The sequence below is a fragment of the Carassius auratus genome, chromosome 28 (assembly GCF_003368295.1).
Source record: "Carassius auratus strain Wakin chromosome 28, ASM336829v1, whole genome shotgun sequence".
Classification (NCBI taxonomy): domain Eukaryota; kingdom Metazoa; phylum Chordata; class Actinopteri; order Cypriniformes; family Cyprinidae; genus Carassius; species Carassius auratus.
In genome coordinates this window covers 22091943-22116864 of record NC_039270.1, presented here as the reverse complement: position 1 = coordinate 22116864, position 24922 = coordinate 22091943, and the positions used below count along the sequence as shown (strand labels likewise).

Here is a 24922-nt window from a genome sequence, read left to right as displayed (position 1 = left end):
CGACATGGCAGCGGTGGCTTCAACAGTGAGAAGAAACGTCACGCTGCCTTTCTTTGCATGAACATTTGGGGCGGAGTTATGCAAATCTTTCCACATCGTAACATAGAGATGTGTGGGCGTGTTAGAATGAGCCATTTTAGGTAGAAATGGTTAACTCTTAACTTTTATAAAGAATAAACCTTTTTGATTTGAGACTTTAGTCTTTGCAACTTTACAAATCTTCTTAATGCACCAAGAACTTGTAACACTCCAACGAGAAAGGAAAAACTGAAACCACATCATATGTCCCCTTTAAAACAAGAGATTGGTTTGAGACAACGCTGACTAATTAATAGGATGCAATTATCAACTAGTAATGTCTAAAACTCATTTTTTTAAATAGTTTTATTTGGTAATACATATCTAATTGTAAGTGTACCATATGTTTAAATGTCAGTTTTTTTTCTGTGTTTTATTTTCTTTTTTATCTCAACAGCCAGTGCTCTGACTTTGGTAACTGGTGAGTACAACAGATTTTATTCTAGCTGCATCATGACATAACCAGTCACTGTATTGGGTAATTTGCAAGTTTAGCATGTTGTTAGATGTGAGTTGTATCATAATGGAGTTATTTTATTTTTTAGGAGATGTTAGTATCAGACTGCTGAATGGTAATAATGACTGCTCTGGAAGAGTTGAGATCCTGTATAACGGCACATGGGGGACAGTGTGTGATGATGCCTGGGACATGAATGATGCTGCTGTGGTGTGCAGACAGCTGGGATGTGGAAGTGCTGTTAGTGCACATGGCAGTGCTCGTTTTGGCCAGGGTAGTGGTCAGATCTGGTTGGATGATGTGGGATGTTCAGGAAGTGAATCATCGCTCACACAGTGTTCACATCGTTCTTTTGGAACACATAACTGTGGTCATAGTGAAGATGCTGGTGTTGTTTGTTCAGGTAAGCCAATTCTTTAACATATTCACACATTATTCATTATTATTATAATTATTCACATTATCCTTCTTTTGGAACGCATAACTGTGGTCATAGTGCAGATGCAGGCGTCATCTGCTTAGGTAAAAGTACATACATATTTTTTTTTATTACATTTTTGTTGTTCACCTTGGTATTTTATGCAACATTGTGCTACTTGCTTGCAATAAAAAAAGCAATAGGATAATACAGCAATTAAAACAACATAAACTTTAAGAAAACTTGTGAAATAAAAGAGGCAATGCATGTTTGGTGGTTTGCTCCCAACAATGTCAAACACATATGAAATACTTACAACATGCCAAAACTAAATTTTTTATCACATTGTACTTTTATTTTTAAGGGCAACTACCAGACATAAGGTTGGTCGGTGGGTCTGATTCATGCTGTGGGAGAGTGGAGATCCGTTATAATGGCACATGGGGAACCGTGTGTGATGATCACTGGGACATGAATGATGCTGCTGTGGTGTGCAGACAGTTACAGTGTGGATCAGCCATCAGTGCTCCTCCTAAAGCTGCCTTTGGTCAAGGCAGTGGATCGATCTGGCTGGATGACGTTAAATGTTCAGGAAGTGAAAGAGCCCTCACACAATGTCCACACAGAGGACTAGGAACACATAACTGTAAACATGGTGAAGATGCTGGTGTTGTTTGTTCAGGTAAGCCAAATCTTTAACATATTCACACATTATTTTTGGGGAAATTGTTTAAAATAAACACATATTTATTTTGCAGGTGAGCTGCGGATGCCGACTCTTTCCCTGACCTCCACACATGCAGCTGTTTCTCCTGGAGAAAATCTCCAGTTCAGTTGCACAACACCTAAACCAAGATGCGAGGCTAAAGCTGAATTCCAGCTCTTCAGAAACGGACCATCTGTACCCTCCCAGACACATGAATCTAGTGTGACTTTCAACCTTGTTAATGTAGACGTCTCACATCAGGGCAGCTACAGCTGCCGTTACTCCTACCAAAACAACACCAAATCACCTTTGAGCAACATTATTATCATCACTGTGGGTGAGTGCAATCAGCTAAGTCTCATAGATTGCATGCATTACTAAGTAGAGCTGGAGTACCTACTTGGACTTGAGTCCGGTTTCGAGTAGTTTTTAAAGGACTTGGACTTGTCACAGGCTCCGATGCATTTTTACTCGAACTTGACTCATACTTGAGACTTTCGGACTTGGAAATATGTCAGAGTCCAACCGAATCCAGGGATAGTTGATGGAAATGTCACTGACTCAATGCATTAACACAAATGTGTTTTTAAGTCTTGTCCAGTACTTGAAAGTCGACGGGTTTCTATGCTCACACCGAAAGCACGTGCCTCTCAGTCAGTGTGAGAATTTTCTTTCACTTAAGTTCTGTTATTGCTACTCACTTACATGAAAACTCACTTATGTCAAAATGCCTGTCTTGGAGACTGTTCATGTAAATGCAGTTGGTTTTGTCTTAAGTGAACTTGAACAGTTGGGCGAAATATAGATGTGGTAAAATATTTGATCTATGCATTAGATCTTAAAGCAAAAGCATAAACCTGCAGCCGCCAACTGTGTCATAAATGTTAATCAAACAAAAGAAAAGGAGAAAATCACTCACTGCTTTTGACTGAATCAGTTACGGTAATAACTTTATTAAGAATCATCTATATTTAATGTATACAGCGAAGATTATTTTTACAATAATTACTTCTTACTTTTACTAATTTCTAGAAGTCTTTACTTGGCTACTATCTGAAATATTTTTTTATTTAATTTGTATTTTGGAGTTTATTTATTTATCATTTGTCTTGCAAGTAATACTTGGAGTATTTACTTGCCTTCAGTAAGCTTGAGAATGTTTTTTTTCTTTTGTGTTAGTGGCACTTTCTAGCTTCAAAGAAAAATCTTTTTTCTAAACTTTTTGTGGCAATAGTTTTTATGGGTCCAAAATCACCCTGGGTGTGCATTATTTCAAATAATTCAATGGCCTGTCATCAATTAGTCCTTATATGATGTCATTTATTGTAATTAATGAAACTATAAATGCATAAAAAAACAGGTGTGAGTTGCCTGTGACTTATGCAAAGTATATGTAGGGCTTTTATACACAGTGTGTGCCAATATACAGACTATAGGTTTATCCCTCACAGGCAAATTTTCATCCAAGTAAATGCCCTGTCTAAGGGGTCTGTGTACACCTGGCGTCCATTCGTTTTTTATTTTATTTTTAACCAAGAAATTAAATTGCATTTTTTTTCTTATTTAATGGTTCAAACACTGATGAATAGAATAAGCATACACAAACTAATTTTGGTTATTCAAAATTCATATTTAATTTAAAAAAAATCATATAAATGATATAAAGCTTGTTATTATTGAGATAAAAGGCACATTTTCTGCTCTTAATGTCTCATTCAGCAAGATACCTCATTACCCCCACTTTTGAATTTATACATTTACTGTAACAATGAATAAAGTCAAGACCCGCCCTTTAATTTTTTCACATTCTAAAACCTGTTTGACTCTGAAATATGTCACAATATATAAATCAATTCAGCCATAACTTCTGTTATGTGACTTTAAATTTGCTTAGCAAAGCGGGACATAAATTATTAAAGGGGTCATGATGCGATTAAAATTTTTCCTTTCTCTCAGGAGTGTTAAAAGCTCTTGGTGCATAAAGAAGATCTGCAAAGTTGCAAGACTTAAGTCTCTAAATTCTTTATAAAATTAAAGACCCATCAACACCTTCCTAAAATGGCTCCTTCTAACACGCCCCTTCATGTCTACGTCACGATGTGGGAAGATTTATGGATGACGAGGACTGTTTCCTGTGAGAGTAACCTACAATGCCGGTGTCTGTCACTATAAAGTAGGGCAATAACAACTTTCCAAGAATAGTCTGGTGCTTCTGACTCACAGCCTGTATGTACGTTTTCATATTTAAAGAATTTGTCAGTGACGATTCAAACACAAGTTTTGAGCAGTGTAGAGTAGAGCTTGTGGTTTGTTGTTTCTCCGATCACAAATGCAGAAATGTTTTGTTACTTAGCACGATATGCAACACGTAAAAGGACAGTTTCAGTCATTATAATCAGTATTATGTCGCCACTGGATGCAACAAATGCCTCGTTTATGATGGGTTTTACTGGTTTTGTCTCAATGCACCAGGACACAGCATCAAAGGATGGTAAAGGGCATAATATTTTAGTCATACGCTAGAGGTACAAAAAAAATTTTAGAAGGTGGGGCATAGAGGAGCAACAATGTAAAATGTGTGGAAATTAATGTGTATTTTGAATCTTAAACCGCATGAACACATTGTATTATACCAAATACACAAAATATTGTTCTTTTTAGCAACATCATATGACCCCATTAATCAAAAATCAAAATGAAAAGATGCAATAGAGGTTTGCATTTGTTACATTTAAATGGACATTGCGTTTTTCTAGTTGTAAAGGTTAAAACAACGTTAGAGGGATAGTTCAATCAACAAAATGTGGTTTACTCACTCTCAAACCATCTCAGTTGTATATGATATTCTTAAACCATACATAAATAACAGAGTTTTGTTGGACTCTAACTTGGCTGTTTGGGACATGGACTTGAGTCCGACTCTGCCTATTTTTGGACTCATCTCAGACTCGATTGGTTGAAGACTCAGCCTCGACTTGTACTGGACTTAGGTGGACTCGAACCCAACACTATGTATAAGTGAACTCAGTCTGTAATGATGCTTTTGATAACACTTTAGTATAGGGTCCAATTCACACTAATAAGTAGTTGCTTATTTGCATGTCTATTATTAACATATTGGCTGTTTATTAGTGCTTATAAAGTACATATAATGCATGACATCTATAATCCTACCCAATACTCTTAACAACTACCTTATAAACTATTAATAAGCAGCAAATAAGGAGTTAATTGAGGCAAAAGTCATAGTTAATGTTTAGTTAATAGTGAGAATTGGACCCTAAAATAAAGTGTGACCATGCTTTTTTATTATTTGAGCCATTTTATAAAATGACTGTGTATTATATCCTTCGAGGATGGGTTTCGGAAGCCGTTTTATTTGTTTAAAGTAGTTTTACCTTATAGTTTGAGTTTCTATAATCATATAAATGTATTCTTCTTGTTTTCTAGTGAACTTGCAGCAGCCCAAAATTTTCTTCAGTGATCCTGATGGATCGTTTCATGTGGGGCTTCAGGGGCCAGTGATCATCAGGGGTCACAGTTTCATTATCATCTGTTCAGCTCAATCTCAGTTTCCTGGAGGATCTTTTCACCTGTACATAGGGTCAAGCATCACCAGGACTGAGTCAGCTGTCAGTCACTCTGCCTCCTTCTTCTTTCCTGAGGCAGATTTTTCCCACGAGGGAAACTACAGTTGTGTTTATGAAGTCAGTGTCTCTTCACGCTCCTTTCGTTCATCTCCCTCTGAACTTCTGCTCATCACTATTATAGGTACTTTTAAAATTGAATCTTTCATTGCCAGTGTGTGTATATACACAAGTTGCTGCTAGCGACTGTATCAAGGATCAACCAAATTTACAGATCCTTAGTCAAACATGTTTTGATAATTTAGCACTTTCTTGTAATGAAAATAGTACCATGTGAATAAAAACAACATCTCTCTTTAGTGTATTACCCCTAGTGATAATTATTATAATATGCAGTTTCTCAAAAAAGTGAGTACACCCCTCACATTTCAGCAACCATTTTAGTATATATCTTCTCAAGGGACAATACTATAGAAATCAAACTTGGATATATTTTAGAGTAGTCAATGTGCTGCTTGTATTGCAGTATAGATTTACTATCCTCTGGAAATAACTTAAAAACAGTCATTATTGTCAATATAGCTTGCAACAAAAGTGAGTACACACTAAGTGAACATCTCAAATCGGTGTCCAAAGTTGTGTGAGCACCATTGTTATCTAGCACTGCCTTAATCCTCCTGGGCACTGAATTCACCAGAGTAACACAGGTTGTTGCTGGGATCCTCTTCCAGTCCTCCATAATGATATCACTGAGCTGCTGGATGTTAGAAACATGGTGCTATTCCACCTCCTTCTCAATAGGGTTCAGGTCGTTGTGGTTGTGGTCGTTATCTTGTTGTTTCTGAAAGGAGGGCATCATGTTCTGCTTAAGATTGTTACAGTACAAGCAAGAATCCATGTTTCCCTCAATGAAGCGCCACTCCCCAGCACCAACTGCACTCATGCAGACCTAGAGCATGATGATATCACCAGCATGCTTGGTACTCCTCACCAAGGTGTCACCACACATGCTGGACACCATCTGTGCCAAAAAATGTTTATCTTAGTCTCATCAGGTCACAGGACATGGTTCTAGTTATTCATGTTCATGGAAAGGTTGTCTTCAGCAAACTGTTTGTGGGCTTTCTTGTGAGCCAGCTTCAGAAGAGGGTTCCTTCTGGGATGACGGCCATGCAAACTGACTTGTTGCAGTGTGTGGCCTAAGGTCAGAGCACCGACAAGCTGACCTTCCACTTCTGCAACCTCTAAAGACATGCTGGCAGAACTCATGCATCTGTTTTTATGAAACCAGCTTCTGCACCTGATGCACAGCATGAGGACTTGACTGCTTTAAACTACCATTGTTCCACGTGGAACCCATCTTGGAAAAACTCTGTATGACCCTAACATCTGTACTGCAACTCCGTTTCAGGCTGTTACTAATCTTCTTATATTTTAGGTCATCTTTGTGGAGAGCAACAATTCTAGTTCTCAAATCCTTGGAGAGTTCTTTGCCATAAGGTGCCATGTTGAGCATCCAGTGGTCTGTTTGAGAGAAGTGTACTCAAAGCACCAAATCTTAACTGCTGTAATACAAGATACACAAATTTGTATGGTCCTGTCAAGCAGAAAAAAAAACATGAACATGATGAATAGGACACGTGGCTTTGTTGTTACTTACGGTGTACTTACTTTTTTGCCAGCTATATTGACAATAATGGCTGTATGTTAAGTTATTTTCAGAGTATAGTAAATCTATACTGCTATACAAGCAGCACATTGATTACTCTAAAATATATACAAGTTTCATTTATATTGTATCGTCCCTTTAGAAGATATATACTAAAATGGTTGCTCAAGTCACCTTTAAGTAACACTTTTTATCACTGTAGGGGAGAGTGTGTTCAGTCTTGTCTCATTGTCTGCATCTTAGATTACATGCAATAATAACATATAAGTGATCTAATTTTGTAAATTATGACTTTTTTGCATTTGAAACATTTTGAAAAATGGCTGTGGATTAAATTTTGATCCCAACAAGATGCAGTTATTGAAGCCATTTTTATTTTTTTAAATAAAATAAACAGTATAAATGTATTCTTCTCATTTTCTAGTGAACTTGCAGCAGCCCAGTATTTCTCACAGTGATCCTGATGGATGGTTTGATGAGGGGCCTCAGGGGCCAGTGATCACCAGGGGTCACAGTTTCACTATCATCTGTAACACTGACTCTCAGTTTCCTGGAGGATCTTTTCACCTGTTCAGAGGATCAAACATCACCAGGACTGAGTCAGCTGTCAATCACTCTTCCTCCTTCTTCTTTCCTGAAGCAGATTATTCACACGAGGGAAACTACAGTTGTGTTTATGAAGTCAGTGTCTCCTCACGCTCCTTCCGTTCATCTGACTCTGAACTGCTGCTCATCACTATCACAGGTAATGATGTATAAGAGTCTAAAAACATGTTGAACTGCTGGTAATGGAAGTTTAACTCAAACATGTGTCTCTTTCAGCCTCTCTGCTTCCTGTCATTGGTGCTGCAGTGTCAGCTGTGCTGCTCTTATTGTCTGTCCTTATAATCATCCTCCTGCTGAAGAGAAGACAAAAGAACAAGAACAAGGAAACTAATTTAAAGTGCTCTTTCACAAAAGGTAACATACTTGAGTTTTAGAAAAGAAGTCATATGATGTCTTCTATTTTTTTTTTACTTTTTCATCCTCACTTTTCTCCTCATAATTTTCCTGTTATTCTCCCTCTCTGTGCAATGTCTGTAGGTGCAGGTAATACATATGCAGGTGCCTCCCATGATAACAAAAATGAAGAAGATGATGAGGCTGATTATGAAAATGTAGAGCTTGGTGAAAACATGGATCATAATGAATCTGAACAGGACTATATTAATGTGGACTCTGATCATTCTGAAGAGGACTATGTCAATGTGGACTCTGATCATTCTGAAGAGGACTATGTCAATATGAATGTTATTGAAAATAAAAGTGTGGTCAAATCTGATGATAACATTTATGAAAGTTGTTTTGACTAATACCACGTCATTTGAATGAATTATCTTGGCCAACTTGAAGAACATCACTGCACCCTTGATACATCTTGCAACACCTTGACAGACCTGGGAATTACGCAATGATCTTATTGGTGGACTTCAGCTCGGCCTTTAATACCATCATGTTTGATCTTCTTTCGGACAAACTGATCCAGTTCTGTGGGGCCTCCCAAATCTGTCAGTGGACTACCAGCTCCTTTAAAGACAGGCAACAGCTAGTAAGTGAGGCTGGGAAAACTCACATCTAGGACCCTGACTATCAGCACTGGTGCCCCTCAGGGATGTGTTCTCTCCCCACTGCTATTGTCCCTGTACACAAATGTCTGCACTTTAAAGGACCCCTCTGTAAAGCTCCTGATGTTTGCAGATGTCACTACAGTCATTGGCCCCATCTAGGACTGTGCTAAGTCTGCATATGGTTGAGCAAATGGCTGTGTGGTGGAATCAGAGCCAAAACAGTGGAGATGATAGTGGACTTTAGGAGAAATCCCCCTGCAATTCCCCCACTGTCCATCATAAACAGCATTGTAACAGCAGTGGAGTAATTCAGGTTACTGGGCACCACCATCACTCAGCACCTGAAGTGAAACAATCACATCGTCTCTTTTGCAAAAGAAAAAAAAAATCATAGCAGAGGTTGTATTTCCTTCACCAGCTAAGTACCTGCCACCCAGTTCTACTCGGCCATCACTGAGTCTGTCCTGTGTTTATCTTTAACTGTCTGGTTTGGTTCAGCTACCAAATCAGACATCAAGAGACAACAATGGACAGTCAGGACTGCTGAGAGGATTACTGGTGCTCCCTGCTTAACCTTGAAAAATGTAAAAATAAAACACTCAGGACCCCTCACACTGAGCCCACTCTATCTTTGAACTGTTGCCCTCTGGTTGTTGCTACAGAGCACTGACCAGCAAAACAGCCAGGCACAAGAACAGTTTTTTCCCTCGGGCCATATTCCACCTGAACAACACGTAACATCTCAGGACTGCACATCTCTACATGACTTCTCAAAACTGTTCATCTATAAATAGCAAATTTGCAGTCATAAATCTTTTTTTTCCTCTATATTTTTATTGCCATGTATATTTTTTTATTTATTGTATATTCTCTTTATTATTAGTGTTATGTTTCATGTATGTCTGTACCTTTTCCTTGCACTGGAAGCTCCTGTAAACACACTTCAGCTTTTTCTAATTCTGATTCTGATTATTAAGTTATATTTGATTACTCTATGAGAAAAAATAAATATGCCATGTTGACTGTTGGATAGAAGCCTTCTGTGTAGCTTTCCTCAGTGCAGGCTTGGTCACAGGTGTGGCATATCAATATAATGATTAGACAGCATGATTACTGCACAGGTGTGCCTTAAGTAAAGTTCAGACTGCACGATTTTCAAAGTAGTCGGGTCACTGTTCTTTTCACACTGCATAACTATCTTGGCCAGCATTCAGTGGCTGCTGTGTTCACACTACATGATGGATCTGTGACAGGAGGTTTCACACTGCATGACTTTACAATAGGAAGAATCTCCGACAACACTGTCTGGCATGCAAACTACATTTCACAACCAAACACACGCGAGATGTGACAAGAAAACAATGTGATATCACGTGTGCAAGACATGAGTTCTCACGCGAGACTGGGATAGTGAAGATGAAACTAATTTCTACTCATTTTTCTTCTATTTCTTGGGTCCAAATAGACCAAAAGAAAGCCTTCTTCTGAAATGAAGCCATGCTTGCTTATATTGTGCTCTATAACTCGAATATTGAAAGAGTCATTATTTGGCTCGGCTCAGTGTTCATCTTCAGTTCTCTCTTCACAGCAGTTCAGTCAGTGTACTGTTTGAGTACATAAAATACTTCGGGATATTGGTTTGTTTTAACTAAGAGGGAGTCTCAGCCACATTAAAAAGTGAACCGCTTAAGTCATTTGTGGATTAATGCATATTGAAGACGCGAACCATTTCAAACGATTCATTTCGATTTGGTGAACTGGTTCAAAAAGATCTGGTTACATCGAATGATTCGTTCGTGAACCGGGTAAGACAAACTGCTTTGTTTTGAACTCTCTCTCACAACAGACACGGAAGAGAAGACAATGCTGAATGAAGTCATAGTTTTTGCTATTTTTGGACCAAAATGTATTTTCAATGCTTCAACAAATTCTAACTGACCCTCTGATGTCACATGGACTACTCTGATGTTTTTCAAACCTTTCTGGACAGTGACAGTAGACCGTACACACAGTTTCAATGGAGGGACTGTGTTCCCAAGATAAATCGAGGTCTTACGTGTTTGGAACAACATGAGGGTGAGTTATTAATGACATCATTTAGATTTTTGGGTGAACTATCACTTTAAGTTAAAACTGTCCTTAAAGAGATAGCTTAACCAAAAATGACTATTCTGTCATTAACTAGTTGCCTTTGTGTGGTTTCGCACCCATAAGACCTTAATTCCTCTTTGGTACACAAGATATTTTTGATGAAATCAGAGAGCTTTCTGACCCTGCATAGACAGCAATGCAACTTACTCATTTAAGTTCCAGAATGATAGGAAGGACATTGTAAAAGTAATTAATGTGACTCCAGTTGTTTTGAATTAATTTCATGAAGCAACATGAGTGTTTGCGTCCAAAAAAAAGAAAACACTACTTTACCACTTATTTACAAAAATATTGATCTGTAATGTGCATTCACGAGAGCATCACAACGCATGAGTGTTGTGTTCATGCAACAGAAGACAAAACTGAGGTTGAACCACCAGAGTTACATGGATTACGTTCACAATGTCTTTCCTACTGTTCTGGAACTTAAATGCGTAAATTGCATTGATGCCCATAGAGGGGTTCGAAAATTCTCAATTTCATCAAAAATATCTTAATTTGTGTTTTGAAGATTAACAAAGGTATAATGGGTTTGGAATGACACGAGGGTGAGTAATTAATAACAGAATTTTAATTTTAGGGTGAACTATCCTTTTAATTCTTGTGGAGTACAATTTATACCTTACCTTTCCACTCAGCTTTCACTCTATCTGTTTTCATACCGAATTGGCACTAATATTGAAAATCTTCTTTGATTTTGTTTAACTTCTCAATCTCTTCATGTCTGAAGATCTCCCACAGGTCTTAGTTCCTGAAATACAATAGCAGTTATTATGTATTCAAAACTATAAAGATAGTAGTTATTAAAAGATCAAATAAATAAAGGTTACCATTATTTGAGCACTTGTTTCACCACAGCCATCATCTTCTGTAGAATTATATTTTTGGTCTTTCTTCTTTGTTGTTGTTGTTACCAGTGAATTTTCCTGCAAATAGCAATCACAACACTTAAAAAAAAGGAAGAAAAAAAAACTCATTTCCACACTTTAATGTCACACTGCTGAACATGAATGCTGGTAAACAGTGCTGTGAAAAAGAAAATAACATTTATTTTTGTGTATATCCAGTATATTGTTAGGTACATTTTTACTAACTTTACATTGATAAAAAAAAAAATGTTGATAATGATGCAAACAGAATTCACTTCTGCTGTGAAGCAGCTCTAAACAGTAAAAAGTATCATGGTTCAGTAGAAATCAGTGTTCACTCATCTAGTAAAACAGTGGTGTCATAGCTGGCTCAGTTCAGTCCTCTTCCAATAGTGTCAGTGGAGTCAGATCAATAATACTGCTGAATATTATGTGTTCACACATAAGCAAGCAATAATACATTTCTGGCTAACTACAATGTGAGTGACCTTTACTGCATTTCCAGAAATAAAGTCTAACCAATATCTGTTGAGTGGTTTTTACTGTCTTCTTCTCTTTTCTATAATGCTTCCTCTGTTGCAGAGGGGTAAACTGTAGGCTGAACACTAGTTATTTTCCCCTCATGTAAATTAAGGGTTGACGCTCTCCTAGAAATAAACAAACAAATAAACAGTATACTCAGTGCAACAGTTTATATCATTATTATAAATGATGTACTGCTGCTATTGAAATGAGAAGTAAACTGAGCTGGACAATGCCATGACTAATTTCTACTGATCTGCGTATACCAAATTGCTGAGCCATAGCTTGATTAAATGAATCTATAAACAGGGTTGTCACTAGTTGGAATGAACATGTTGATGTTTTATTAGTTTAGATTTTATTATATAATTTTAATTCGTTTAACTATTGTAGAAGTGTAGTAAAAACAGCATTAAACCAGTTGTTTTGTCTTTCTATCAGACTTAAGTTGACCCGCGTGCGCAACACGACACATCAGCACGGAAGCGGTGTTTCCTCTCATCTCAGCGGGCTGAATAAGATATCCCTGAAGTCTTTTTACATCTCTCTAAAATGATGACTAATGAAGATATATATGAGGACATTAGACCTTATACTCACCGCTAAACTGGATGACTCGACAAAGTCAACGCTCCACCTCGACTGATGAACTTCTCTTCCGAGAAACCGTCTCTTCTCTTAAAGGTCCCCATGACATGGATTATTTTCGTTTTTAAATGCTTTTTTTATGTTTCCTGATGTGTACTTGTATTGTTAAAATTTAGAAATAAAAGGCATTTTTATGTCCCGATTTTAGCCCTCTGACTGGAATGCTCTGTTTGAAGGGGCGTGTCTGCTGTGAGTCTCAGAGTAAACGACAACTGTTGTGATTGGCTGACATCTTTGCATTCGAAATGCGTATTACATGTGGAACCCCTCTCAAATTATTATTATTTTATTTTTACTATTACAGCTGTCGAGATTAACGAATCATGGAAGTGTTGATTATATAATTATTTTTTCGATCTTGTCCCATCACATGAAAGGCTGCAGTGATGAGCATTGAGTAGACAGAGTCTGTTTATCACGTGAATGCAGTGATCTCGTCATTATTGCAACGCGTTTTCTCTCACAAAATGTTTTCACCACAACTTACAGCAAACACACACCACATGAATACAGTAAGAGTTTCGTTGTGCAAGATAACATCCTCATTCATTATTACGGCAGCTTGGGCAAGTGTGCAGATACTGGCGATGTGTGACAGCTCCGAAAAAAATAAAGGGCGTTCTTTGACCGCTCTCTGTAGTTAAATCACAGTTTAAAGAACAAATTAGTTTCATGCTACTAAGAGAAACAACGTGAATTTGATCGTTTAGTCATTGGCTTGATTCTGATGCATAAACAGTATTTAACGATTTAGAAAGAAAGTCTGTGTGAACTTGAATAATTAACTACACATCAGAAATCTCTAATCACAGATCAGGCATTAATGAACACTGTTACTCACTGTTTGTGGGGGTGCTGTCGAATCCATATTGTAAAAGTCTGTTGCCTGTGCTGACATTGCGACTGAATTATATGTAATTGTTTGGGCAGGCAAAGCTACGGAAGTTCTATAGCGGCCATGCATTATAATATTTTTCCTTCTTGTTTTCTCGTTATAACGACTTAATTTTCTCGTTATCTCGACATGACGAAGTTCGTTTTCTCGTTATAACGAATTAATTTTCTTTAAGAAGTTACAAAACTGTGCCAGCAGGTGACACTATAGACCTGAATATAACTGATGAGGTGTTGTACACTATCCACTACTGTACGCGGACCTTCCTCGTGATCGCTATAATTTGTGCAGTCTTCATTACTGACATTTAATTAATTCATAAATGTTAAATGCTTGTATCAATATGAATATTTTGTGTATTAAGTTCCTGCTAGATGCATGAGTTTCACCAACGCGTTCTGTGTCATAAAATAACTGCTCATCAAAACCAAGGTTGACATCACTGTATTCTGTTTATCTACAGTAGGACAGGATTTAACGATGTAGGCTGATGTGCTTCTTGAGAAATTTGATGTATATGTAAAATCCATAGGCTAATTTAATTCAGTTTTGTTCTATAATGTTGTAATCGTTTTTTTCTACACACACACACACACACACACACACACTACACGTAGTCCTACACATGGACGCTCTTTTCAAACAGAAGCTTGTAACACACATGATATCTGCCACATCATATAATGACTACTACAAATTACAAATTATATATAATTTTATTTCAAATAAAGGGAAAATGAAAAGTGAGTTTAATCCAAGCAGCTCTAATTTCGCGGTGTTGCCATTTAAACATGTTAATTACAAAAACTAAACGTTCGTTGTACTGTCTCTGGAAAAATCAACAGTGATTGATCAGCCTTTATTTATATACAGTATTGTAGACCTTATTACCTAGGCGAAGCTAAATTTGCTGAAATATAGGCTACAGTAAGAGCGCCTGCATGGTTGTCCATCAGACACCTGTCAAAGTTGATTTTCTTTACTATAGCAACAGTAAAACTGTCATGTCGTTATAACGAGAAAACAAACTTTCGTTATGTCGAGATAACGAGAAAAATAAGTCGTTATAACGAGAAAACGAACTTCGTTATGTCGAGATAACGAGAAAAATAAGTCGTTATAACGAGAAAATGACTTTCGTTATGTCGAGATAACGAGAAAATTAAGTCATTATAACGAGAAAATGACTTTCGTTATGTCGAGATAACGAGAAAATTAAGTCGTTATAACGAAAAAAAATTATAATGCATGGCTGTTTAGAACTTCCATACAAAGCAGAGAAAGGGGAAGTAACCTTTCCCCTTATGACAACATATAGGGAAGATTCCAGATCGGCCGTTTGAGCTCCATTGTTAATTTTGTTAACGAAGAAGACGACGACAAATATTTGTTAACAAACAATTGTTTTCTGTGACTATGATGACGAGATTTAAAAAAAAATTTGATGACGAAATTTATGCCACATTCATTCCGAGGGGAACAGAATCGACTGTTACACCGCATCTGCTGGTAGGTTCCCCCCCACACACAAAAGTGAGTAAACTCCGCTTATGCTTGTAAATGATGAGAAAATTCCCATTCTAAACTGTGACATGGGGCAGTGCAGTCACCTGTCAATGACGTTAGTTCCCCTTTGTTACCGCCTTTGCTGATGTAGAAACCACGTGACAACAGTGTCGGAAGTAGTGTCTAGCGTCCAGCAAACCACTAGCTTGCTTCAAGCAGTTCCTTATTTACTTCTTCTTGCATGTTTTATGTTGGATTGTGTTACTTATTTATGGAACATAATTACTGCTTACCGTTTGCCTCTAGTTCTGTCGACAAGGACAGCTCCCATAAACGTAAGCGTACTGGCCAATCAAACTACCCAAGAAGAGTTTGTTACAAGAGGAGACACATGCTCCTCACGAGACTCGTTGATGTGAAGGAAGATCTGTATATGTATGTATGTATATAACTTGCCAATACTGTAACCACAGCACTTGCTACATGTTGCAAAATACAACATAACTGCAGTATACTCTACATGAAGACTAAAAGGTCCTCATTGCCATTAAAGTTAAATTATTAAACCTAATCGTGGGGGCTTTTAAAAAAAAAGATCATTAAAAAAATTTAATAAAAATAATTAATCAGACAGACTCAGAAGTTTTTGCATCTGAAATCTTCACATGCATTTCAGCATTTCACTGAACTGAAGTTACATGGGACAAGTATTTCATTATCTTGCACACTTAAAGTTGCACTTCATTGGACCGCAGTTTTACTGCTGTTGAATAAAAAAAAAAAACTGCAGTTATATACTTAAAATCTACAGTTATACTTCATTGTCCTGCAGTTATACTACAGTTTTACTTCAATGCACCGCAGTTATTTTTTGTAAGCTTGAAAGTGAAAGTGAAAGTCGTGGCATTTGCCAAGTATGGTAACCCATACTTGGAATTGGCGCTCTGCATTTAACCATCCAAGTGGACACAAACAGCAGTGAGAAGTGAACACACACCCGGGGCAGTGGCGGAAGCAACTGGGGGTTCAGTGCCTTGCTCAAGGACACTTCAGCCATGGTTATTGAGGGTGGAAGAGAGCATTGTTCATTAACTCTCCTGACCACCTACAACTCCTGCCAGCACCGAGACTCAAACCTGCAACCTTCAGGTTACAAGTCCCACTCTTTAGCCATTAGGCCAGAGCTACCCCTTGTTTGAAGGAAAAAAATCATGCATTGCTAATATATTTACACATGCACATGCATTTGGTGTATATGTTATATCCATATACTAGATACATACCTGAGGAGATTTTCATGATTGGCGCCACCTAGCGTGCAGGCGTGAAATAGCAGAAGGCTGCGGTCGGTATAATACTGTCTTTATACAGTGTATGGTGTGATAGCACCATTTGTCGGTGATTCGCCTCGCTTTTTCGTATCTCACTCAGTGTGTGAAACGCCCTTTAGATGAGGTTAAAGCAGTGGTTTCAAACTCAAAATTCAAATTCAACCCTTAATGCACCTGATCCAGCTAATTAAGTCCTTCAAGCTTTTTTGGAAACTGTTGCATGTGTTGGAGAAGGGTTGGAACTATACTCTGCAGGGCCTTAGTAGCTCTCAATGAACTGAGTTTGACACCTCTGGTTTAAAGTGAGACTAAAATGAGAGGATGTGTGTGAGGTAGTGGTGAGTATAGCATTAAATCATCTGCCCTTTTTGGACAGGTTTTCAATGCAGCACACAAGGTTTTTAAAAGTCCTTCAATAAAGTTGGCACCTCCATGTAAGGTGGTGTGGCTTAATGGTTTCTGCTCTGAGTCACAAACTTAAAAATGTAAACTGCCTTGGACTGACAGCTCTGCTAAGAAAAAAGGGTGGAAGTAGGCTGTACTAATAGTCTGTTACTGGCCAGTGTGGTCTGTCTTTAAATACGCACATTTAACCACAAGTTTCAGAAACCTTCAAATGTGTGAACAAAGTAAGGATGTGCAGCATGCAGCACATTTAGAGCACAAGCTCTCAAAGAAATTTTAAAAGTCTCATTTAAAAAAAGCAACTTATTTACTTGATTTTACAATAAGCTGACAATGAATTTGTAAAGTGTAGTGCAAAAAAAATGACTAGCATGTTACAGTGCACATCAGTTGGCAAAATGCTTAAAAACAAGTGGTAAATATGTATTACAGACAATATTTATTATAGAGGGTAGCGGGTATTTTAAAGTCCTCAGTGGTTGGTTAGTTTCTACATGAACAAAAATATTGAGTCATTTCTCCTAATTAACTCTCTGAGAAGCTGAAGTGTTTAGTGAGAGGGGAAGGATCAGTGAAATGCGGAACTGTCTTAGTTCTGTTCGCACCAAGTTAGTGTCTCTCTGACGCAGAGAACATGTGAAGAGCTACAGAGAAAGTCATCACGTACAACGATCAATGAAAGAACAGAAATGCTGAGACCACTGCTTGAGTTTACACTTGGTAAACAGCTTTTATATCAATATCATTTAATTGATCATTATATAAAATTATATTCATTTAATTATTAAATAATCATGCATATAAATTAGAAGGTTCCTAATTTGGCTTTTTACAAATAAGTGAACTATTAGTTGGGGGGAGGGGGGGTAGCATTGTTGTCCTGCATAAAAAGCAGATTTTTGTTGCAAACAAATTTGTCATAATTGTGTTATCACTAGCAAAAAAACTTTAATCATCTACATAAAATCTTTGTGATAAATTGTTTTCTAATGAAAGAACGTATGTTTTCTCCTTTACAGTCATGGTTTTGAATCTTTACGTGGTTACTGGTGAGTGATCCTCTCAATGTCACAAAAGCTTTGATCTCTATATTGTTGATAAAGGGATAGTTAACAAAAGTTTGAGCAAATCTGAATGACTTTTTTTTCTTTTTTGGAATACAAAAAGAGAAATGAGAAAAAGGAGAAATGCTCGAGACTGTGCTAGGCTGTTTTTTTCCATGCAATTACAATGAAAGTTGACATTTTAAGCTTTTAAGTACATAAGCTGTCCATACATGTATTCCAGGTCTTCAGAAACCATTCAGTATCTTTCTGTGAGGATCGAACTGAAATTTAATTCATTATAAACTGAATAAGCTGTTAATTGCCAAGATTACTGAGTCAGAAGTTGAAAATCGCATCAGTCAGATTCCTGAGTAAATCGTCCAAGAGAATTTCCTAAACGTCATTTCGGGAGGAGAGAACTAATCTAGTATTTCAAATAATTTCCGGGCGATGTAAGCATCTGCACACTTTGCTACAGCAGTTGTTTTGGCATTCCTTAACATCCCAAACTTTACCCATACTCATCTCCCAAGCATTAGTCCCACTAGGGCGTATATCTCTGCTCGAGTTGAGGCTGCTTCCTTGAACCCCTCCACTGTGGACATCAAGCCAAATACATTTAACCTTAAGAGCGTGAAGATTATATACAAACTTGTGAAAGCTTTTTTTTGTGAATTCAGCTATTTATTCAAATGGAACAAACTGTTGTTTCAATTCTATTGTTCTACAGAAGAAAATAAGTTGTACAGGTTTGTATTGAAATGAGGGTGTGTAAATGTTAGTGTAAAAGAAAGTTAATATTAAGGTTAACTATCCCTTTAAAGCAGACAGCAGGTTGTTTTATTTGAAAATATGTGAGTTGAATATTTGCTTAATTTTCTCTGTTTAGCAGGAAATCAAAACATCAAACTGGTCGGTGGTTTAGATGCCTGCTCGGGAAGAGTTCAGATTTACAATGACACACAACAGTTGGATGTGTGTGGGGGCTCCTGGGACATTAATGTTGCTGCTTTGCTGTGTAGACAGTTAGAATGTGGAAGAGCCGTTATTGCAGATGTCCAGGCTCTTTTTGGGGTAGGGAGTAGTCTCTTCTCGATTAATATCAGCTGTAAGGGAACTGAGTCATCCTTCACACAGTGCCCTCAACAAAAGAAAGAAAATAGTTGTCCTCCGAGTAATTTTGCTGGAGTCATATGTTCAGGTAAGAGGATTTAGTTTTTCCCTAAATTAAAATGTTCATTTTCAAGAGTGTTTGTGTACACTGTAATCTGTGACATTTACAGTAAAAAAAAAAGTGGTTGCAAGACCTTATCATTAAAAATATGGTAGCAACATTTTAGGTTTTATAGACTCAACTTAAATTCACAGTAAAAAAAAAAAAAAAAAAAAAAAAAAAGACTATTTTAATTGTACATAACTAATATAATGATAATAAAATAATAACAACATTATAAAATACTAATATCTGTTTTATACCATTGTAATCAACTGATGACCACTAAATTAATGTAAACACAAACACTAAACACCATCATGGTAACACTGTGGTTCCCAACCATGTCCCTGGAGGCCCCCCAACACTGCACATTTTGCATCTCTCATTTGTCTGAAACACCCATTTCAGGTCTTGGAGTCTGTACTAATGAGCTGATGATCTGAATCAAGTGTGTTTGATTAAGGAGACATTGGAAAACATGCAGTGTTGAGGGCCTCCACAGGAACATGGTTGGGAACCATTGTTGTAATGAACATGATACTAAAATAATGCAGAAAACATTAATTTATCAACATTAGATGTAAAATAAAACCATAATGCACAACTGATAAGAAAAAAGTAAAAAGAAACATATAATGTAAAGAGAATTCTGGGCATGACAATTTATGTTTTTACTGTAAGTTATAAAATAACTTGTTGTTTTTCACTTCCAAGACTGTATTTTTAACCTTATTTTACACTAAAATTACATTAAATGTTATCACATTTATTCAGGGTACATAGTACAGAAACTTACTATTAACAGCTTTTACTGTAGCATTTTACTGTTAAAATTATGACCATGTTTTACAGTGTAGTTTAACAGCATTGGGTTTGACAGACTGTTAGTCTATGTATTAACTGTGTGTGTGGGGGGGGGGGGTAGTGATTCTTTTAGCAGGTTACAGTACGCCAGTAAGGTGATGTGCAGTCATATTTATGAAATTTCAGTGAGATTTTTCTGTGCAATTCTCCATTGTTCATTGTCAGCAATAGTGATGAATGAAGCACAGCTCACACAGAAATCTCTTTCAAACTAAACAGCTTTCTCCTGCTCAAGTCAGCAAAATTACATTTCTATGAGCAAACCTTTATTGTACATAGGGAACTGGGGTTGGGCAATGTCTTCAAAAGTGGCATCAGACGATGTCTACAGTGAAACATCGCGATGGATGATGTCATCGGCGGGTGATGGGTGGAGGTGTACCCGAAGGGTGAAGGGAAAATAACTAACAATTCCTAACACCGTGTCTAAACTGGATGCGAGCGGTGCGACGTGACAAAATACTATAGAACCACTGATCTATATTAGAGATTTATTATGTATAGATCATTCAATAAAACTCAGTATAATCAGTGAAGCTGTCTACACTGGATGCAGTGCGGCATGACACCACCTGCCGCATTCTATTTATGATGTGCTGACACAAATTTAGACAAACTTTAGCTGATATGGCTCAGTGCCACATGACAACTTTCGTGTCCGGTGTAGACACTGTGTAATTAGACATGACTGAGAACGATAGGGAATGATTTGCAGTTCCCCAGTACCACATATAATCTTGTAAACTGTGTGGTAAGTAGGCTACTGCTGCTCCATATTATAAACAGAGTACGCGCGCGATCGTCAATCTCCAAAGTAATAGTGAAACAAAAAAACAATCGTGCATTCAAAAAAGTGCGGGGGGATCATCACGATGCAAGCATAACATTGTGATGTCTATCAGCCATCGGCGATGGACGGTAGCATCGTCTGTCGGCCCAACCCTATAGGGAAATATTCCCTTATGTTAAAATCCTGACAGCACGGATTGTGCAAAAACTTTGCAAAGCAACAATAAATGTGACCGCACCTTGATTCATAAGCGAGCTGTATAATAAGTTAAAACAATTAGCTGAAAAATATGGAATAATTTGGCCATTTTGAAGATAGGGTGTACTTTTGCTAATGCATTCAAATCTCTCATTCAGGTTCTTCAGTTATTATCATTGCTGCTGTGGTAGCAGCTGTACTGTTCATATTGTGTATACTTATAATCATTTTCCTGGTGAGGAAGAGACAAAAACAAAAGAAAATCCGATTCTCCAGTTCAAAAGGTGAGAATTATTTCAATAATGTACTTTACCTTTACTTTGGATGCCTGCAAATATCAATCCTGAAACATCTTACCACAATAATAAAACTTTTTTTTTCAATGTGCTTTGTATCCCAAGATGCAATTAATATGCAGGATGTGCTCCAAAATAACCAGAATGAAGAGAACGCTGAGGGTGACTACGAGGTTGTAGACATGGATGATGGTGATCGTAAAGATGCAAACTCTGATGCTGAGTCTGATCAGGATTATGTTAATGTAGATAAGGAAGATTCTGATCCAGACTACGTCAATGTGGAAACAGACGATTCAGAACAAGACTATGTCAATGTCGATGTTACAGAACACAGAAGTACACCGGGGAATAACTATGAAGATCTTTGAACGTTTTTTGATGGAAAATATTACAGATTTTCAATTTTTCGCAGAATAAAGGACTTAGGACCTTCTGAATGGATATCAGCACTAAATCCCACAAAACAGTCCATTAACAAACAAAAGTGCCACATAAAAGCGGAGCCAGAATTTCCAGACAAGGAACAAAGTCAGCAGTGAAGTATTCATTATATCCAATAATCAGTGTCCAAGTATGAATAATTCTTTGTATATGAAGAGAACAAAGACGCTTTGGTCATTATTAAGCACTAATAGTAAATAATATAATTATGATTTCTCTAGAATGTGAGTAATGTGAGCTAGTATTATGAGTGTGGATTCCCTTTTCCTGTAGCAAAGTATCAGTATTTGTCTACTTCACTGAAAAATGGTGGCACTAGCAAATTAGCAGTTGTTAACAGAGCTTTAGCAGCAAGTATGAACATTTATTAGTAGCGATGAAGTGTTTTTGACAGTTTTTCAAGGTGTGTTCTATAAAGAAGCAAACAAGGAACGTCGAAGAGAGGAAGCAGTAGCTGTATCCGTTCACAGTGTGATACAACCCCTCTGCTGTGTTTCTTCCTCTCATTGTTGTTAATGTTAGACAACCGCTCACTGTTACTGTGTGATGTCCGCCTTTTAATATGACTGCTCACTGGACAACAAAAAAAATTACATTTAAATTAAAATTTTAAACAACAGTTTACAGTTTTTTACGACTGCCTAGACACAATTTTAACAAGACTCATTTTGTCAAAACGCTAAAAACAATTGACACACCCCCACACACAAGTATCAGAACATTTCAGATCTTTTGCAAAATGAAACTGAATGAAATGTAAACATTACCATTATTTAACAAAACCCAGTTTTGGTACCATATGGCACACAGCTGGATTCTGTTTGAATCACTTAGACTCGGGCACAATCTTAAACACTTTTTTACATTTCTATTTTTAAGGTTTTTTTTTTTTTTTTTTTTTATTGTTAAAGTACATACACATATTGACCAAAACACAACTCATGAGGCAAGTACTGCACATTCATGAAAATATTTATTTCTCACCACATTGTAAAATCTTTCAGTACATCAATGCAATTAGGCTGCATTTTGCACTGAAAATCACAATGTATTCCAAATACAAAATACAGTAGTACATTCACTTTTGTGGAGATGAATAAACAACACCTTAGCATCATCTCTTCATATAGCTGGGCATGGCCACTTCATCCATATCACAGTCAAGGTCCTCCCTTGAAAAGGACCTATTCTGGCATGCCAGTGCAGGACCCCATTCTGCGTGATTATAGCATATATTGTGATGTTACCACCACGATGAACCAGATACTCAAAAGAGCCCTCTGAGCAAAGATGTTTCTCCCTATTCCTCTTCCTGCACCACTGCCTTTCATTTTTTTGTTGAAGACATAAATTCACCTGTTAACTTTTTATAATGTTAGATTTCTGGGTCTAATGTAGAGAAGTGTGTTTAGTGTTTTGCAAAAAAAAAAAAAAAAAAAGATAAAAAAATATTCTTCAAATGTGTTTAAAAATGCATCCGGCTAAACCAGAAACATTATTAAGAAATCCCACTGAATGCTTCTCTTTAACTTCATTTTAGAGTACACCATATCTGATGTGGTTTCTTAATTCTCTTTAGTTATTCCTATCACATGTGAACAGTCTGTTTAACTTCTTTTCAGAGATCATTTGATATTTTGCATATTAAGTCCTTTCGTCTCTCTTTCGTTTATAGAAGCAAATGAAACATAAACTCTAAAATTTTGCTTGAAATATTGGCTTACCACATTTGCTGTTAGTGAAGAAATACAGCATGGCAGCAGGGGTTTGATGTCAAACAAACCATTCATGTCCCCCACATGACAGCAGTGAAGGTCAGATGCTCTTTGAAAAACCCACATTTTACTGGTATTTAGCACTTAGCAGTTTTGGCCTTAATATATCATAAAAGGTGCTTCTTCATACAGACTGTTTAATGGGTAAGGGCAGCATGAATGTTCATCCACAGTAAATTAAAATAAATAAATACAACTTGTTTTATTCACATATTCAAACAATAATTAGTGGTGTAAATGGCCCTGTAAAAGGACACAGCCTTAGTTTAGTGAAATGAATGGGCACATACTCATAATAACTGTGCAGTGCAGCAGTGGCAGTGCTAGGGCGGGGCTTGACGGGGCTTTAGACAGAAACTTGCTTAGCTCCAGCACATCCCCCCAAGGATTTCCTAAAGATGTTCCTGTTTTTTTGGTGTCACTTAAGATTAAAGACCTATCAAAGATTAAAGTGCATATCATGTGGCCTATAAACATTTGATATTATGGGAAGGGTCAAGCAACTCAAGTAAGCAACATGCAAACTGTGCACAAGAGTTATGAGAGTGAACGTCCGTCCATTATTAAGTGAAAGTAAAAAACTGACAGGGCTTTCTAAGGCTTCATTAATGCCACATATTCTCTGAGACAGACAACGAGAGTCTAAACTACTTCAAACATATTTTGACAAATGTACATAACTGTCTTAAACTATTCCCTTAGTATTTCTCTTGTGATTTGCTATAATAAAAAAGGTGACACAATATGTCACAATATTAATACTACAATAATATTTCATTCTCAATACAGTATTATAAATGTTCATGAACTGTGTAAGTTAGTGGTGGTACAATATCTTTATTACACTATTTAATAAGTATTAGTTTATTGGTCCTCTCTCATGTTTAGTTCCAGCTTTCAGGTTTTAGTTTTCCACCATTTGTTCTTTCTAAAACTGAACTGAAGTCTAATTATCCTTCAGGGATGTTTGTGTTGCCTTGATTTGATCTTGACTGCTCTGAAAATGGTCTAAATGATGACTAAAATGATTTAATGGGGCTCACACAGCTTTAAAAAAAAATAAGGAATGTGAAGAACTACGTCAAAGAACTATGCAACATCGGGCCACAGACCATAGCCTTTCCCTGCAACTATCAGAGTCTACTAAAGTTCACAACGGTCACCGCAATTTTGCCAAGTAAGACATGTTCCTGGATCAACATTACCGTCTAAAAATATAAACCTAACCCAATCCCTGCACCTAAACCTCACCCTACTCATAATTTATTCCTAAAATCAGAGGGAAATGATAGGTGAATAACAAGGGCGAAGAAGCATCTATCACTGATTTTAAGCCTAAATCTGAAATATCTTGAAAATGTATCCCTCGATTCTGATTGGTTGATTAGAATGTTGATCCAGGAACATGTTGTACTTGGTGAAATCACATTCACCAGTGCACAAC

The 24922-nt window shown here is 37.0% G+C and overlaps 2 protein-coding genes and 1 long non-coding RNA gene across 5 annotated transcripts; 2 read left to right on the top strand and 1 right to left on the bottom strand.

Annotated features, from left to right (window-relative positions):
- The first annotated feature begins 223 nt into the window (after nt 1–223).
- Nucleotides 224–9417, top strand: LOC113047165 (uncharacterized). 2 transcript variants are annotated; one of them, XM_026208452.1, is made up of 8 exons: nt 225–499; nt 624–938; nt 1318–1635; nt 1712–1996; nt 5110–5430; nt 7340–7660; nt 7738–7875; nt 7999–9417. In XM_026208452.1, the coding sequence occupies exons 1-8, from the start codon at nt 430–432 to the stop codon at nt 8265–8267; spliced, it is 2037 nt and encodes a 678-aa protein (XP_026064237.1). In that variant the 5' UTR covers nt 225–429; the 3' UTR covers nt 8268–9417. The 2 variants fall into 2 exon arrangements, with proteins under 2 accessions (XP_026064238.1, XP_026064237.1); XM_026208453.1 differs by lacking the exon at nt 1318–1635 and having other exon boundaries at nt 224–499.
- LOC113047179 (uncharacterized) lies at nt 7540–12894 on the bottom strand. Its single transcript, XR_003276221.1, has 4 exons — nt 12665–12894; nt 11504–11599; nt 11300–11424; nt 7540–7814 (listed from the first exon to the last, which is right to left on the bottom strand). It is a non-coding gene; the product is annotated as an uncharacterized LOC113047179 (long non-coding RNA).
- A 4555-nt stretch (nt 12895–17449) lies between these two features.
- On the top strand, nt 17450–22322 carry LOC113047174 (scavenger receptor cysteine-rich type 1 protein M130-like). 2 transcript variants are annotated; one of them, XM_026208470.1, is made up of 5 exons: nt 17450–17569; nt 17869–17898; nt 18785–19096; nt 21122–21247; nt 21365–22322. In XM_026208470.1, exons 1-5 carry the CDS (start codon nt 17539–17541, stop codon nt 21628–21630), a joined length of 765 nt encoding a protein of 254 aa, XP_026064255.1. In that variant the 5' UTR covers nt 17450–17538; the 3' UTR covers nt 21631–22322. The 2 variants fall into 2 exon arrangements, with proteins under 2 accessions (XP_026064255.1, XP_026064257.1); XM_026208472.1 differs by having other exon boundaries at nt 17453–17569; nt 18788–19096.
- Nucleotides 22323–24922: the final 2600 nt, after the last annotated feature.

Coding starts and splice junctions, on each gene's coding strand:
- LOC113047165 (XM_026208452.1), top strand. CDS start 430: ATGTCAGTTTTTTTTCTGTGTTTTATTTTCTTTTTTATCTCAACAGCC. Junction 939..1,317: donor TGCTGGTGTTGTTTGTTCAG/GTAAGCCAATTC, acceptor TTTATTTTTAAG/GGCAACTACCAGACATAAGG. Junction 7,876..7,998: donor AAAGTGCTCTTTCACAAAAG/GTAACATACTTG, acceptor CAATGTCTGTAG/GTGCAGGTAATACATATGCA.
- LOC113047174 (XM_026208470.1), top strand. CDS start 17,539: ATGCTGAGACCACTGCTTGAGTTTACACTTG. Junction 17,899..18,784: donor GAATCTTTACGTGGTTACTG/GTGAGTGATCCT, acceptor TTCTCTGTTTAG/CAGGAAATCAAAACATCAAA. Junction 19,097..21,121: donor TGCTGGAGTCATATGTTCAG/GTAAGAGGATTT, acceptor TCTCTCATTCAG/GTTCTTCAGTTATTATCATT.